General features: G+C 45.7%; 1 protein-coding gene across 3 annotated transcripts in view; it reads right to left on the bottom strand.

The window, feature by feature from the left end:
* The window catches only part of LOC146026289 (uncharacterized), a 98,013-nt gene that overhangs the window by 10,374 nt on the left and 70,111 nt on the right, over positions 1-17,528 (bottom strand). For 2 of the 3 annotated variants that reach the window (XM_083156817.1, XM_083156816.1), the window contains one exon: positions 13,729-13,953. The exons of the other annotated variant lie outside the window; for it this stretch is intronic. In XM_083156817.1, coding sequence (XP_083012943.1) covers positions 13,729-13,953 — 225 coding nt within the window. The remainder of the gene's footprint in view (positions 1-13,728; positions 13,954-17,528) is intronic. 3 annotated transcript variants of the gene reach the window in all.

Raw genomic sequence — 17,528 nt, 5'->3', positions numbered from 1 at the left:
AATGCCATACGGATTGAGCCAAAATTCACATAATGCCACATGGATTGAGCCAAAATTCACATAATGCCACACGGATTTAGCCAAAATTCACATAATGCCACATAGATTGGGAAACAATTCACATAATCCCACACGGATTGAGCCAAAATTCCCATAATGCCACATGCATTGAGCCAAAATTCACATAATGCCACACGGATTGAGACAAAATTCACATAATGCCACATGGATTGAGCCAGAATTCACATAATGCCACACAGATTAAGCCAAAATTCACAATACACTTCATAAACAGGGACATTGTCCACCAAAGGCTCGCATTAAACATTTACACCATAATGTCCATTACACGTTAAATTACACGCCATTATGTCCATTATGTGTTATGCCAAACACCATAATGCCTATTAAAAATTATGCTACATAAGTGCTGCTTCTCTGCATTCTCATTGCCAAGGGTTCCATGCTCATTGCCAGAGGTTCCATGCTCGTTGCCATGTGGGATTACATGCTTATTGCCAAGGGGGAATACATGCTCGTGGTAAATGGGGGACAGCCGCCGCCAGGCAGAAGTGATAGCCACTGACAGTGGCAGAGCCTGGCTGTATTCAGAGCACTGCAGGTCCCGGCTTTTTGAAATAATACCCCTTTCACACCAGAAAATGCATTCCCAGGTTGGCCCCTTTTACACCAGCCTAGTCCCTGCATTTTCTGGTGTGAGGGGGAGAGAAAACCACTCCTCCCCCCTTTAACTAGTTATCTCATTTAACCGGCTATATCTTCGGAACCAACTGACCCATTTACATGAGACAAGTATTATATTGAAGAACTTTTGAGTGGGCTTTGAATGATTTTGGTCCAGTGAAACTGGAACATTTGGTTCCAGAGTAATCTGTCCTCAAAGAACATGAACAGCCATGAAATTACATTTCAAAAATAAAAAAATCGGTTTACACGCAATATCTCTGGAACCGAGTGACCGATTTGGACCAGCCTGGTATCATATTGAAGGCCCAGCGATTTGGAATTGAATGAAATCAACCACAAGCTTCTGTGATGCCAGGGCGGTAACTGGCAGCCGTCGGAATCGGGTGGGGGTTGGAATTAACGGGTCCCATATTATCCTATGGGGAAAAAAACGTTACAGGTTTGCCAGGCGATATCTCCGGTTCCCGGGGGGATAGAGACACAGGGCTGGGCTCGTTGGAAAGCCCAGGTCCTCAGGTACAAAATAAATGACAGGGGGGGCACGTGCCAGGGTGCCCCCCCCCTGAATCCGCCACTGCTTCTTGTCACTGTCTATCAGCGCTGCACTGTGCCACTGCACAGTTTCTGACTGCTGTTCGTGCCCCGGCCAGCGGTATTCAGGAGCCGATCCTAGCCACATCAGTCATCATGCGCATTCTTTATAGGCTCTCTAGCGCTGGAGAGAGGCTCCACCCCCTGATTTCACAGCCTCTCATTAATGGTGGCTGACAGACGCTGGGGCTGAGTAGGACATACTGATAGAACCTATCTCTCGCCCGCCCCCCCATACCGTGCAACACTGCATCACACTGCAGAGGACCTATCCCAGAGCCGGGTGCTATGTAATAGCATGCTGGAGGAACAAGTCTGCGGGACCAGGCATGTCTGGAAGAAACACCAGCACCAACAACTCCAGGTCAGTGCCTCCTTTCACACTGTCTGCCCATTCTCCAGCCCAGTTACCCCTAACATTACTGACTCCCCCCATCCCAATGTCTCCCCTCCTGCCAGCCCAGTTTATACCCTCTTCCCTCTCCAACCAGCCCACTGCACCTAGAAAAAGCTTCCCCCTCTCCTATTTAGCTCATTATCCCCCTTCTCCAGCCTAGTATCCCCCTTCTCTCCCTTACTATATCTCACTGTCTTTCCCTCTTTCCAATCCAGTCCAGTGACCCCATCATCTCACTGATCACCTATCCCAATGTCTCCACCAGAGCCGGCCCTAGGCATAGGCAAAATAGGCATTTGCCTAGGGCATCTGTACATTCCTAGGGTGTCTGCTTAACGTATGACTGCAGGAAGAAGCTACTACAACTGCCCCCGGGTATGGGTGAAAACCGGACCAGGACAAAACCCCCGGACCGCCGGACCGGACATCAAACTCTGCATTTTGGAGCTTGTAGCCTCCATGCCAGGGGGTGTCCTGTCCGGGGGAGCTGCTTGTCACACCTGTCACCAGGTAGAGGAGGAGGGGGAGAATAAAGCCTTCCTGTATGGTCCGGGCATGTAGCAAAAAACGGACGGTCCGGACCACACGGGGGAGGCTGTAATCTCCCCTCCCCCATGTCCCTGATGATAGCTACCACAGGGACCCCCCCCCCCCCCGGACAAGACACCCCCCGGACAGGACACCCCCCGGACAGGACCCTACAAGCTCCGGACTGCAGATTTTGATGTCCTGTCCGGCGGTCCGGAGTCTAGTCCGGGTCCGGTTTTTACATAGTCCCACTGCCCCCTGCTGAACTCGGCCCCCATTCCTCCCTTCTGACAGAGTTGATTTTCCCGTTGGTTACAAAACCACAGCTGAGTGCATATGCACGGTCAGATGGGGCAGGTATTTGTTCTTCTTTGACTATGCGAAGTGACCCATCACTTCAGGCTTTGCAGGGTGTGTATTGCATATTGGGGGTGCCAGTGCGGGGGCAGTGACTAGTACACACAGTGGTGATGTCGGGTTCCGGATGGCCAGGAGGAGGTGCAGGCGGGGCTACCCTTTAATCCCCTGGTTCCTCCCTTCTACTTCCTGAGAAACTGCCATGGACTTGCTGGGTGATTCTGGTGGGGAGGCAATGCCGTTGGGGATGATGTTTGTGCAAGGCAGATACAGAACAGTTTATCCCTGCGGCCCTGCCCCTACCTGCAGAGATCCAGTCCATCTCACTCTGCCTTAGATGTAAGTCAACTTACGATTATCACAGCCTTCTCACAGCTTTCAACCAATGCCCCCCACTCACCTAATGTCTCCCTGTTTCCCACCATGTCAGTGTACCCACTATTCCATGTCACCCACAATCACTTTGTCACCCCCTATCTCCATCACCCACAATTGCCATGTCACCCACTATCTCTGTGTCATACACTAGCTCTGTGTAACCCGCCTATCCCGCTGTCATCCACTATCTCTGTCACCCTCTCCCTCCCTGTCACTCACTACCTCTGTCACCCACTATCACCCTGTCACCCACTGTCTTCATGTCACCCACTAAACTCTCTGTTACCCTCTCCCTCCCTTTCACCTACTATCTCCATTACCCACTATTTCCCTGTCACCCACTATCTCTGTCATCCTCATCCATATGCCACCTGCCTATCCCGCTGTCACCCACTACTTCTCACCGTAGGGTGGAGTTGGGGACCCAGAGCATATATTTTGCACCTGTGCCACCATTTGAAAGTTCCGCCGCTGCATAGGGAGAACTGCTACAAGCAGCTTCTCTCCCTCCCATCAGATCCGCTATCACAAATAACTGTCAAAATCTACAGGTGAGCCACGGTTGGAAGAACTGAACTAGGCGGCTGAGTCAGAGAAGCCAAAGAAACTCATCCAAGCTCTTTTACAAAAAATATGAGGCCAAGTCATATTGCCAGGCCAGCCCCGAGGGAGCCATTCTCTTATAGAAGAAGAAAAATGCAGGAGAGGTGAGTTACTTTGCCCTCACCTTAATTAATCCGAACCCAACGTTACTTCCAAATAGGAACTCTGCCCTTATCTTAACTTAATCTGGTTACACTCTACGCAATATTTTGTGAGCGATATGGACGATATCGATATCGTTAATGATATATGGTACTAATCGTGCAGTGTGTATGCTCAGTGTCATTAACAATGCATGTTCCCTTGCATCATTTACCAACCCACCTGTTGTCTGGACATGCAGCTCAATCTTTACTATCTAGTCAATGACTGAATGTACGTCACTGACCGCTATTGTTACCGATATTGCTCAGTGTGTATGCATTATATTGTTACTCCCGGGGCACCTCCGATATAGTGTACAATATCGGCAGTGCCGGGAATCACCCAGCATGCACCCAGCTTTTCTTCTTGGACATTGTCGAGAACTACCTAGCTAAGCAGGTTCTGCATGGTTCACCCTGTCACAACACAGAGGGGCAGATGTAGGAAGCTTTGGATGAGTGATACACTATCAACCAAGGTGTTCCTAATTGCCATTTGTTAAACACAACCTGTATCATGACAGGAGCTGATTATCAATCTCCAAGGCTTAGAACATTTACATACCTCCCAACTGTCCAGATTTTCATAGGACAGTCCCACTGTCCCCCATGTGGGACATAGGGGGGGGGGGGGGGGAGTTGGGAGCTCCCCTGTCACTTTCTGCTCTGGTTAGAAGAGCAGCCCTCAATAGATCATTTATTCACTGGAAGAGAGGGGCTGGGGGCATGGCCACCCACTCACAGAGCGATGGGAATGCCCCCATAGTGATAAAAAGGAGTGAGGGGTAGATTTATTAAGCTCAGTGAAGTGATAAAGTGTCTGTTTTTTATCACCGGCCAATCAGCTCCTACCTGTGAAGTTACAGGCTTGATTTGAAATATGACAGGTAGGAGCTGATTGGCTGGTGATAAAAAACAGACAGTTTATCACTTCACCGAGCTTAATAAATCTGCTCCTAACTCACAAACGTGGTATGGAGAAGTACGCATCTGTCCCATAGACTAGATTTAGAGACCACAGCTTATGGGAAAAAAGGATAATCAGTTCAGTGATGTACAAATGCTCTCCTTGTATCCTAGGGATCAGGCTTACATTCAGCAGGGAATAAGGGGTTGATCTATACTACTCCCATGCAATCTCCTCCAGTTAGGGTGGGATGTACCACCCTCTTGCAATACATCCCGCCACACAGCTCGCTGATATTAAGTACACATGTACTAACATATGTGATAACTAACACAGAGGGCAGTTCTCCCAATAAGAGCAGCCCTGCAATGAGTGACTTCTGGGTTTATGTTCATGGACTTCTGGGTTTATGACCAAGGAGTCCATCTATGCATGTGTTGAAGGATGCAAGGGATGCTGGGAGGGATCCAGTCACATACCTCTGACAGCATGGGTGTGGAAATAACCCAATAGACTTCTATGGGGTCTTAGTACATATGAGAAATTAGTCTGAAAACAGATGTTTGGATGCATTTTCCCATTAGTACATCCCAACTTCAATGAGGGGAGGGGGCAGGTCAGGGCCGGCACTGATCTCCACCCTTCCCTCCCCAACCAGCCCACTGCCCAATTAACTCCCTTCCTGCTAGAAATCCCTAGACAGTCCAATAACAGTGCCACCCCTCAGTCAGCCTAGAGTACAGTATACCCTGGTTCTTTCTAGTCCCCCCACTCCAATCAACATTTCCCTGCTCCTGCTCCTTTTCCATCCAGCCCAATGCCCCCCCCCCCCCCCCCATTACAGTGCTACACCTTATCATGTAATGCTGTGTCATTTCTATGTCACTGTAGTGATTCAGGTTTTTTTGCTTACATATAACCAATTGATTTGTGCTCAACAGCTTGTTGCATCTAAAAACACCAGCTAAACTGGTCTAAAGTCCTGGTTAGGGCACCCAAATTGCTGTTTGGTCCCCCAAACCAGGCTTTTTTTTTAACATTTCCTCTCCCTGTCACCTCCCTGGTATCACCCACTGTTTCTCACCCTCTCCTCCACTGCCTGTAATCCTCTGCCTTGCATCAACCACTGCCTTTCCCTTTACCCATTGCCTCTCCTATCATCCTCCCTTTGTCCCCTACTGCTGGTCACCCTCTCACTGGTCATCTACTGCCTCTCCCCGGTATCAGCATCATGATAGTCTCTTCCTTTCACTCTCTGCATCTCCATCACCATATTTGGTAGCTATGCCATCATGTGTGCCGTTTAATTCCAGGAGTGCCCCATGTGTGCCGTATCAGTAGAGGGCAGCTGTGTTTTTTTTATATATATAATTGAAATATTTTATTTTTATTTTTTCTTACTGCTAGGCTTCTGTTAAGTGTGCCATATCAGTCAAGGGGTGCGGCCATGTGTGCTGTATAATTTCAGGGGTGCTGCTATGTGTGCTGTATAATTTCAGGGGTGCCGCTATGTGTGCCATATAATTCCAGGGGAGCTGGCTTTTTTTAATTAAAAGAAAAAAAAAAGATTTTGTATTTTTTTTTCTTCCCACCAGGTTGCTGTTAAGTGTGCCATATCAGTCAAGGGGTGCTGCCATGTGTCCTGTATAATTCCAGACACTATTTATGCTTTAGTTTTGCCTGTCAGCGATGTCTCTTAGTACTGTATAGCGATGTAGTAATACCGCCTACTTTTATGCTGGCTACATCCATTATTGACCTGTTGCGGCCTACATGAGGCCACTTCCAGAAAATTTCCAGGGCCACTTTTAGGTCCCAATCCGCCCCTGCTTCCGATGTTGCCGATATAGTGCACATCGGAAGCCATATTGCATGCCGATTGTGTACTTTTCAGGGCTTGCAAGCCCAATGCGCTGCTCCCGAGTGAGCGCAAATCAGCAGCGACAGAGAGGGCAGGCAAGACTATATAGTGCAGATCTGCACTATATAGTCTTTGTGCCTTATACTCACATAGCTCCGGCGGCCAGAGGGGCTTCTCCTGGGGCTGCAGGGCTGATGCGCAGAGACCCGGAAGGCCGCTGTTTGAGGAGGGCAGGGGTGTGGCCTCTGATGTATGCATCGGGGGCGGCGGGGGAAGCTGTTGCTGTGCCGCGGCCCCGGGTGTCGCAGCACCCTGCCATCTGTGCCCCTGCCCGGCTCCTGGTGACAGGTACTGTCCTCTCCTCTTCTCTCCTTCATGCCATGCGATGTGAGTCCCGATGCGATCAGATCGCATTGGGACTCGCATCGCACGGCATGTCGACCGTGTGTACACACCTTAACTTTAATTATGAAATGAATGTAAGCAGTAGAAGAGTGGACAGTAGAGGAAGGATGAGAAAACAATGTTTATGCTATTTTATGAGAACGTTATAATAAATCTCTCACCCTATATTTTACCTTATTAATCACCTTCAGATGAGCATTTAAGTATATTAACAAAGAAAAGCAAAAAATAACCAGGCACTAATATGAAGTAAATATAGTAGCCTTTCAATCTGCTGCTTTTCAACAAGGGAATTACCCAACCCTTTTATCCTGGCCAGGAATGGGCACTTGTGGACTAGTAACCACAAGGACGTTTACCGGACTAAACAAGCTAAAATTGAATACTACTAAAAGTAGCTATTGGTGCTGTGACTTTTTGGGGGAATTTTATTCGATCATTTGTGTCTAACCTAAATGGATTTACTTCATCATTGTGGTATTACCGGCCGTGTAGTTACCGTATATTGTTTATTAATATACAACATGTATTATTATTATTATTATTATTATATACTTGTTCAGCAGAGATGATATGTTTCAGTTTGATTATGCACTGATGTCTTCATTTGCATCCAGCATGGCAGACTGCAGACTTAGATATGGTATTTTCTGCCTTTTAATTTGTTGGATTGCATACTGGTACCATGCCCACTGGTTTCTTACATTCTTAAGTCAGTCATCAACATAAGTAGCATGACTTGCACAAGGCCTATATTGGGTTCAAAATGTTCATTTACAACAGTCATCCCAAGTACATTTAGCGAGGAAATGAGGCTAAAGCTGGCCATACATCAGAAAGATCGATCTTAAGATCAATTGCTCTCATGATTGTGTACAATTTCCCTTGAAATCCCCGGCAGTCCTTGGTGGTTTTTGGACACACAATCTACACACAATCCATCTTACAATCAGTCATACAATCCATCTGCTGTATGATTGTGTATGCAAGATGTGCACACAATCTGCATACAATCCATCATACAATCAGTCATACAATCCATCTGATGATTGATTGTATGATTTGTGTACACAAGATGTGCACACAATCTGCATACAATCCATCTTACAATCAATTGAGATTGTATGATTGGGTACAATATCTTTCTGATGTATGGCCACCTTAAATGCTTATGAAACTCCCATCAGAAACAGCCACCCCATGCTTCTTACTATTCACCACCCAGTTGCTGCCCAGACACGCCTACTTGACATTAGTCTCCTTTCACTTTAGCTAATTTGAACGGATTGTAGAGCGCATTTGCACGCCATTTTTAAAAATTAGTTTTACTTACCCAGTATTTAACCCCTCCCTCATGCACCTGGGAAATGCTACTGAACTAATTGAGCATCTACCACTACCTGTATGTATGTTGTTAGAGGCAGAAGGGAGCCCATATTAGGAGGAGATGTGGGTCCTGATATGCCACATGGAGTAGTCCGGGGTTGCTCCAAGGTAGGTAGCTCTTAGTTTGGATATATCAAGTAAGGAGCCATTATCATGTGGCTCCTTGCTGGTTAATCGTAGACCCAATTTAGGGTAACGGTGGTGTGGGGTGCGGTGCTCCTGGACTGGATGGGCCTGGGTGGCTTCAGTGCGGCATGCCCTTACATTCTATTAACACTTTTCCCTCACTAACACTATTTCTATCCTATTTTAATTACATTCATTTATCTCTCTTTTTATATAGCTTCGGCTTCCTATCACTAATTATTAACACTTAGTATATCACTGGCATGCCGCGCTGGGCTTCCCAGCTTATGATGGTTTTTTTGGGGTGCCACACCCTGCACCTAGATATAGCGCTAGGGACCCCCAATATACAGAGAAGCCTTGATGCGGCTTGGGGGCTTAGCATACACCTGCGCAGGTATATGTAACCAATATCTCTGAATTCTATTATCATGTAGTGTTCTAGATTGGTTACTAGCATTGCTCAGTGTGTTGAGGGAAAAAATGTCTTGTTTTACTTACCCAGTATTTAACCCCTCCCTCATGCACCTGGGAAATGCTACTGAACTAATTGAGCATCTACCACTACCTGTATGTATGTTGTTAGAGGCAGAAGGGAGCCCATATTAGGAGGAGATGTGGGTCCTGATATGCCACATGGAGTAGTCCGGGGTTGCTCCAAGGTAGGTAGCTCTTAGTTTGGATATATCAAGTAAGGAGCCATTATCATGTGGCTCCTTGCTGGTTAATCGTAGACCCAATTTAGGGTAACGGTGGTGTGGGGTGCGGTGCTCCTGGACTGGATGGGCCTGGGTGGCTTCAGTGCGGCATGCCCTTACATTCTATTAACACTTTTCCCTCACTAACACTATTTCTATCCTATTTTAATTACATTCATTTATCTCTCTTTTTATATAGCTTCGGCTTCCTATCACTAATTATTAACACTTAGTATATCACTGGCATGCCGCGCTGGGCTTCCCAGCTTATGATGGTTTTTTTGGGGTGCCACACCCTGCACCTAGATATAGCGCTAGGGACCCCCAATATACAGAGAAGCCTTGATGCGGCTTGGGGGCTTAGCATACACCTGCGCAGGTATATGTAACCAATATCTCTGAATTCTATTATCATGTAGTGTTCTAGATTGGTTACTAGCATTGCTCAGTGTGTTGAGGGAAAAAATGTCTTGTTTTACTTACCCAGTATTTAACCCCTCCCTCATGCACCTGGGAAATGCTACTGAACTAATTGAGCATCTACCACTACCTGTATGTATGTTGTTAGAGGCAGAAGGGAGCCCATATTAGGAGGAGATGTGGGTCCTGATATGCCACATGGAGTAGTCCGGGGTTGCTCCAAGGTAGGTAGCTCTTAGTTTGGATATATCAAGTAAGGAGCCATTATCATGTGGCTCCTTGCTGGTTAATCGTAGACCCAATTTAGGGTAACGGTGGTGTGGGGTGCGGTGCTCCTGGACTGGATGGGCCTGGGTGGCTTCAGTGCGGCATGCCCTTACATTCTATTAACACTTTTCCCTCACTAACACTATTTCTATCCTATTTTAATTACATTCATTTATCTCTCTTTTTATATAGCTTCGGCTTCCTATCACTAATTATTAACACTTAGTATATCACTGGCATGCCGCGCTGGGCTTCCCAGCTTATGATGGTTTTTTTGGGGTGCCACACCCTGCACCTAGATATAGCGCTAGGGACCCCCAATATACAGAGAAGCCTTGATGCGGCTTGGGGGCTTAGCATACACCTGCGCAGGTATATGTAACCAATATCTCTGAATTCTATTATCATGTAGTGTTCTAGATTGGTTACTAGCATTGCTCAGTGTGTTGAGGGAAAAAATGTCTTGTTTTACTTACCCAGTATTTAACCCCTCCCTCATGCACCTGGGAAATGCTACTGAACTAATTGAGCATCTACCACTACCTGTATGTATGTTGTTAGAGGCAGAAGGGAGCCCATATTAGGAGGAGATGTGGGTCCTGATATGCCACATGGAGTAGTCCGGGGTTGCTCCAAGGTAGGTAGCTCTTAGTTTGGATATATCAAGTAAGGAGCCATTATCATGTGGCTCCTTGCTGGTTAATCGTAGACCCAATTTAGGGTAACGGTGGTGTGGGGTGCGGTGCTCCTGGACTGGATGGGCCTGGGTGGCTTCAGTGCGGCATGCCCTTACATTCTATTAACACTTTTCCCTCACTAACACTATTTCTATCCTATTTTAATTACATTCATTTATCTCTCTTTTTATATAGCTTCGGCTTCCTATCACTAATTATTAACACTTAGTATATCACTGGCATGCCGCGCTGGGCTTCCCAGCTTATGATGGTTTTTTTGGGGTGCCACACCCTGCACCTAGATATAGCGCTAGGGACCCCCAATATACAGAGAAGCCTTGATGCGGCTTGGGGGCTTAGCATACACCTGCGCAGGTATATGTAACCAATATCTCTGAATTCTATTATCATGTAGTGTTCTAGATTGGTTACTAGCATTGCTCAGTGTGTTGAGGGAAAAAATGTCTTGTTTTACTTACCCAGTATTTAACCCCTCCCTCATGCACCTGGGAAATGCTACTGAACTAATTGAGCATCTACCACTACCTGTATGTATGTTGTTAGAGGCAGAAGGGAGCCCATATTAGGAGGAGATGTGGGTCCTGATATGCCACATGGAGTAGTCCGGGGTTGCTCCAAGGTAGGTAGCTCTTAGTTTGGATATATCAAGTAAGGAGCCATTATCATGTGGCTCCTTGCTGGTTAATCGTAGACCCAATTTAGGGTAACGGTGGTGTGGGGTGCGGTGCTCCTGGACTGGTTGGGCCTGGGTGGCTTCAGTGCGGCATGCCCTTACATTCTATTAACACTTTTCCCTCACTAACACCATTTCTATCCTATTTTAATTACATTCATTTATCTCTCTTTTTATATAACTTCGGCTTCCTATCACTAATTATTAACACTTAGTATATCACTGGCATGCCGCACTGGGCTTCCCAGCTTATGATGGTTTTTTTGGGGTGCCACACCCTGCACCTAGATATAGCGCTAGGGACCCCCAATATACAGAGAAGCCTTGATGCGGCTTGGGGGCTTAGCATACACCTGCGCAGGTATATGTAACCAATATCTCTGAATTCTATTATCATGTAGTGTTCTAGATTGGTTACTAGCATTGCTCAGTGTGTTGAGGGAAAAAATGTCTTGTTTTACTTACCCAGTATTTAACCCCTCCCTCATGCACCTGGGAAATGCTACTGAACTAATTGAGCATCTACCACTACCTGTATGTATGTTGTTAGAGGCAGAAGGGAGCCCATATTAGGAGGAGATGTGGGTCCTGATATGCCACATGGAGTAGTCCGGGGTTGCTCCAAGGTAGGTAGCTCTTAGTTTGGATATATCAAGTAAGGAGCCATTATCATGTGGCTCCTTGCTGGTTAATCGTAGACCCAATTTAGGGTAACGGTGGTGTGGGGTGCGGTGCTCCTGGACTGGATGGGCCTGGGTGGCTTCAGTGCGGCATGCCCTTACATTCTATTAACACTTTTCCCTCACTAACACCATTTCTATCCTATTTTAATTACATTCATTTATCTCTCTTTTTATATAGCGTCGGCTTCCTATCACTAATTATTAACACTTAGTATATCACTGGCATGCCGCGCTGGGCTTCCCAGCTTATGATGGTTTTTTTGGGGTGCCACACCCTGCACCTAGATATAGCGCTAGGGACCCCCAATATACAGAGAAGCCTTGATGCGGCTTGGGGGCTTAGCATACACCTGCGCAGGTATATGTAACCAATATCTCTGAATTCTATTATCATGTAGTGTTCTAGATTGGTTACTAGCATTGCTCAGTGTGTTGAGGGAAAAAATGTCTTGTTTTACTTACCCAGTATTTAACCCCTCCCTCATGCACCTGGGAAATGCTACTGAACTAATTGAGCATCTACCACTACCTGTATGTATGTTGTTAGAGGCAGAAGGGAGCCCATATTAGGAGGAGATGTGGGTCCTGATATGCCACATGGAGTAGTCCGGGGTTGCTCCAAGGTAGGTAGCTCTTAGTTTGGATATATCAAGTAAGGAGCCATTATCATGTGGCTCCTTGCTGGTTAATCGTAGACCCAATTTAGGGTAACGGTGGTGTGGGGTGCGGTGCTCCTGGACTGGATGGGCCTGGGTGGCTTCAGTGCGGCATGCCCTTACATTCTATTAACACTTTTCCCTCACTAACACTATTTCTATCCTATTTTAATTACATTCATTTATCTCTCTTTTTATATAGCTTCGGCTTCCTATCACTAATTATTAACACTTAGTATATCACTGGCATGCCGCGCTGGGCTTCCCAGCTTATGATGGTTTTTTTGGGGTGCCACACCCTGCACCTAGATATAGCGCTAGGGACCCCCAATATACAGAGAAGCCTTGATGCGGCTTGGGGGCTTAGCATACACCTGCGCAGGTATATGTAACCAATATCTCTGAATTCTATTATCATGTAGTGTTCTAGATTGGTTACTAGCATTGCTCAGTGTGTTGAGGGAAAAAATGTCTTGTTTTACTTACCCAGTATTTAACCCCTCCCTCATGCACCTGGGAAATGCTACTGAACTAATTGAGCATCTACCACTACCTGTATGTAAATCAATTGAGATTGTATGATTGGGTACAATATCTTTCTGATGTATGGCCACCTTAAATGCTTATGAAACTCCCATCAGAAACAGCCACCCCATGCTTCTTACTATTCACCACCCAGTTGCTGCCCAGACACGCCTACTTGACATTAGTCTCCTTTCACTTTAGCTAATTTGAACGGATTGTAGAGTGCATTTGCACGCCATTTTTAAAAATTTAGTAGTAGACCGTGAAATGCATCCATTTCTTAGAATTCTACCTATTAATGAATAAGGCCTAAGGGGGGGGGGAGTGTGTGACCGGCTGCTATTTCCACTGGCAGAAATAGCGGCCATCGCCTATACAACGCTGATGTTAATGACAGCATTGAAGGCAGGTTCTGACAAAACAGATCCGACTTTAAGACAAGCCAGATCTGTTCTGTTGGAAATGGATGCAGATTGTTGAATTTACGGACGTTTCTTGCTAATCCGCTCAACATTTGGTTCATTCATTTAGAGTTCCAATTGGAAGGAACAAAAAATGGCCAGAATTCTGACTCCCGGGACGTTCCGATAGTCAGAATCCGAGTCTAAATACCCCCCTAAGCCTGATGTTCACATGCATATGTGTTTACACATTCTCCATCCTCCAAGATAATTATTAAATAGATGTATTAATTATGATTATATTTAATAGTACTTACAGCGGAAGGGGTTTCATTTGATTCCGATTCTACTGGAGTCCCAATTTCAATTTCTTTCAAATTAGTTGTAGATGAACTCTGCTGCCCATACATTCTAATGTTGTCACTGATGTTTTGTTGTATGGGATACTGTACAGTATTATTGATGCCTTCATCTGTTTGTTCCGGGTCTACTACTTGTTTTTCTTCCTCTAATCTGTTTTCTTCAGTAGCACATGGGAGCACCTTGTTTTCAGGTATGAGGAGAGGAAAAACACTGTACATTTATATAAACATTGGAGTATATAAATATGGTAATACAATTTTCTTTTTGATATATTTATACTGTTTTAATCTGAGTTTGGGAACATAAAACTATTAACATCATTAAAAACAAAATCATACAAAGCAACCATCTATTTTTGTGGAATTTAAAAGGAATATGTAGTAATGGTTATTTACAAGCAAGCGTCTTTTGCTTTAACTATGTATGAGATAGGGGGGATGGGTTTTGTCAGTCGCGCAGGACTACTATAGTATGTCTAGGACCCCTTTATATATCCTTTTATTGTAAGGTATTTGTCACCAGGATAGTGTGCTACCTTTGGACACAAAAAATTGAGACAAATCACACCATCCGACACCACAAATCCCCAGGAGAGTCTAAGTCACTGGGAGATGATTTCCCTCAGGTTCTCTAAGAGGTTGTCGGCATTGTGCCTCTTACTGAAAACGGTGATACACAGCGTAGCCTGCTTTGGAAGGAGCTGGCATGCAGGAGATGCTGCTGCTGTGCAATGCGATGCATCTACCCATTGGGCTGTCACAGTCATGTAGTCCTTAGTTTGCCCTGATCCACTTGTCCACATGTCCGTAGTTAAGTGGACAGTGGGTACAGCCGCATTTTTCAACGCACTGAGGACACTTTTTCTGCCGTCCCTGTACATCGCGGGTATCACTTGCATAGTGAAGTGGAATCTAGACGGGATTTGGTACCCAATACCTCCATCAAGCATCTAAATCCCACTCCACTGATGGCGGACACCAGAAGCACGTCTAACACCAACATAGCTGTCAAGGCTGCAGTTATCCTCTTTACCATAGGATGACTGCTATCGTATTTTGTCCTCATGGCAAACAACTGTTGGATGGTCAATTGCTTAGTGAAAGACGTAGCAGTCTTACAACTTCTTCTCTGGGATGATGACTGACTTCAAGCAGCAGCAACAGCAGTAGTGGCAGTAGTAGGCGTAGCGCCACAGGATCCTCTGGAGGTATCTATGGAGTCAGTCATGCAGGTGACATGGCCTGCAGGACTCCCCCCAATCCGGATCGAGGAGGAATTTGATGAGGAGGGAGTTGGTAGTGTGCTTTTCAGTCGCTTGGCTCAAAAAGGAGGTCCAAGGGATTTAGGTGTTCCTGGACTGCTAGCCGCAGTTCCTGAACTAAACATTGATTTATGAAGGTTGTTCAGGTGACATATAAGGGAGGATGTCCCTAGGTGGGCAAGATCCTTACCCCTGCTTATTGGAGTTTTACATAAGCTACAAATGGCAATACATAGATAAAAAAAATTCCAGACCGTAGAGGTCTATGTATTTATTGGTCCTATGCCCAGGCATGACGATGGGCTTTTTCATCCCATGGACAACAACTTTTCCTCCCCCAGGTGCCTCATTCCCCCCTGGTGCATCATTTAAGCAAACCACCTCTGCATCTTCCTTGTCAACTTCCTCCTCAGTGCCAGCTACATCAATATCCTCCTCCTGGTGTACAACATCACCTTCATTGTTAAAATCTGGAACTAGACTGTAGGTGATTCTTCCAGCATATGCAGAGGGCGTACTGCAAATGGTGGAAGCAGTCACCTCTTCACATACAGTGATGGGAAGGTCCGGCATCACAACCACCAACACCCTTGGACTCTCCTTGGGGATTTGGGATAAGGCTTTAGAAGGCAGAGTTGTTTTCTGAGTTTTTTTAGTCTGCGTCAGCCTAACTCTCTTAAATATACTATGGGGCGGGGGGGGGGGGGGATTTTGATCATCATGTGAAGCTGAACCACTAATCATGAACTTAGGCCATGGCCATAGCCGTTCCTTGCCACTCCGTGTCGTAAATGGCATATTGGTACGTTTACGTTTCTCTTCCAACGATTTACATTTACTTTTTCTAATCCTTCTACAGAACTTTGGTTTCGATTGTACATGCCCTCTGCTTTCACACTGGGCATCGGCTGTGGCAGACGACATTGTTGGCATTTCATCATCTATGTCATGACTAGTGGAAGCAGCTTCAGAACTATGAGGACGTGGATCTTCATCTTTCCTTATTTTTTTATCCTCCATATTTTGGTTCTCCATTATTCTTGTGGAGTTATGTCACAGGACAGCACCACTGGAGTGCAATTATAATACGTCAGTAGGTATGCACCAGCAGGCAGGTATTACAGATACGGCAGTACTAGGCACCAGACAGGTAGATACTGCAGTACTAGGCACCAGAGAGGTAGATACGGCAGTACTAGGCACAGGACAGGTAGATACGGCAGTAGTAGGCATCAGCCAGTAGATACGGCAGTACTAGGCACCAGCAGAATGATATTATAATAATAATTATATTGCAGTAGGTATTGGTTGGCAGGGCACCAGCATCCTGGAATTTATTACAGTTACAGCACTGCAGGACAGGTATTATTTATTAATTAAATATATCAGCCTAGGTAGAAACTACTAGGTAGGCAGTAGCACTGGTAGTGGGCACCAGATGGTAGATACAGCAGTACCAGGCACCAGAGAGGTAGATACGGCAGTAGTAGGTACCAGCCATTAGATACAGAAATACTAGGCACCAGCAGAATGATATTATAATAATAATTATATTGCAGTAGGTACTGGTTGGCAGGGCACCAGCAGCCTGGAATTTATTACAGTTACAGCACTGCAGGACAGGTATTATTTATTAATTAAATATAATAGCCTAGTTGGTACTACTAGGCATAGGTGCCGATTCTGTGGGTGCTTGAGGGCCCAAGCACCCAAGGAAATTGATGAGCACCCACCCGCTCAGCAGCTGCCCACCCGCCCGTGTCCCACTGCACTCCCCCTCCCTCATCGCTGGCACAGGTACTGTGTGGGCATTTATGTACCTGCACTGTGGGGGCATTTATGTATTTGGCACTGTGGGGGCATTTATGTATTTGGCACTGTGGGGGCATTTATGTATTTGGCACTGTTGCCATAATTTGAATATTGGAGATAACTGTGCTGCGTAATATAAATCAGTATTATTTTGTGACCACGCCCCTTTCCCATGAAGCCACCCCCCTATATTTTTATCTTGAGCACTCACCAGCAAAAACATAAATCGGCACCTATGCTACTAGGTAGGCAGTAGCACTGGCAGTGGCACCAGTGGACTGAGTTGGTACTGGCAGCCTCTATTCAGTGCAGGCACTAGCAGGCAGCACCAGTGGACTATATATATATATATATATATATATATATATATATATATATATATATATATATATATATATATATATATATATATATATATATATATATATATATATTATTATGTACAGCACAGCACCAGAGGTAGGCCCCAGCACAGAGGAGACAGTAGTACTACAAGTACACAGTTACACATACAGCAGAATCAGTTATCACTTTTACACAGCTGACTGTCCTTGCTGGGGTTATCCCACCCTAAGCAGAGAGGAGGACAGAGTACACAGCATCACTGAGGGAGACAGGCCCCAGAAGACAGCCCCAGTGACAAATTCAGTTCATGCTCCAGCAGCAGCACCAACACACCCT

The sequence above is a fragment of the Crinia signifera genome, chromosome 8, assembly GCF_055691185.1.
Source record: "Crinia signifera chromosome 8, ASM5569118v1, whole genome shotgun sequence".
Classification (NCBI taxonomy): Eukaryota; Metazoa; Chordata; class Amphibia; order Anura; family Myobatrachidae; genus Crinia; species Crinia signifera.
The sequence above is the reverse complement of the archived record's forward strand: the minus strand, read 5'-3'. Positions and strand labels throughout refer to the sequence as shown.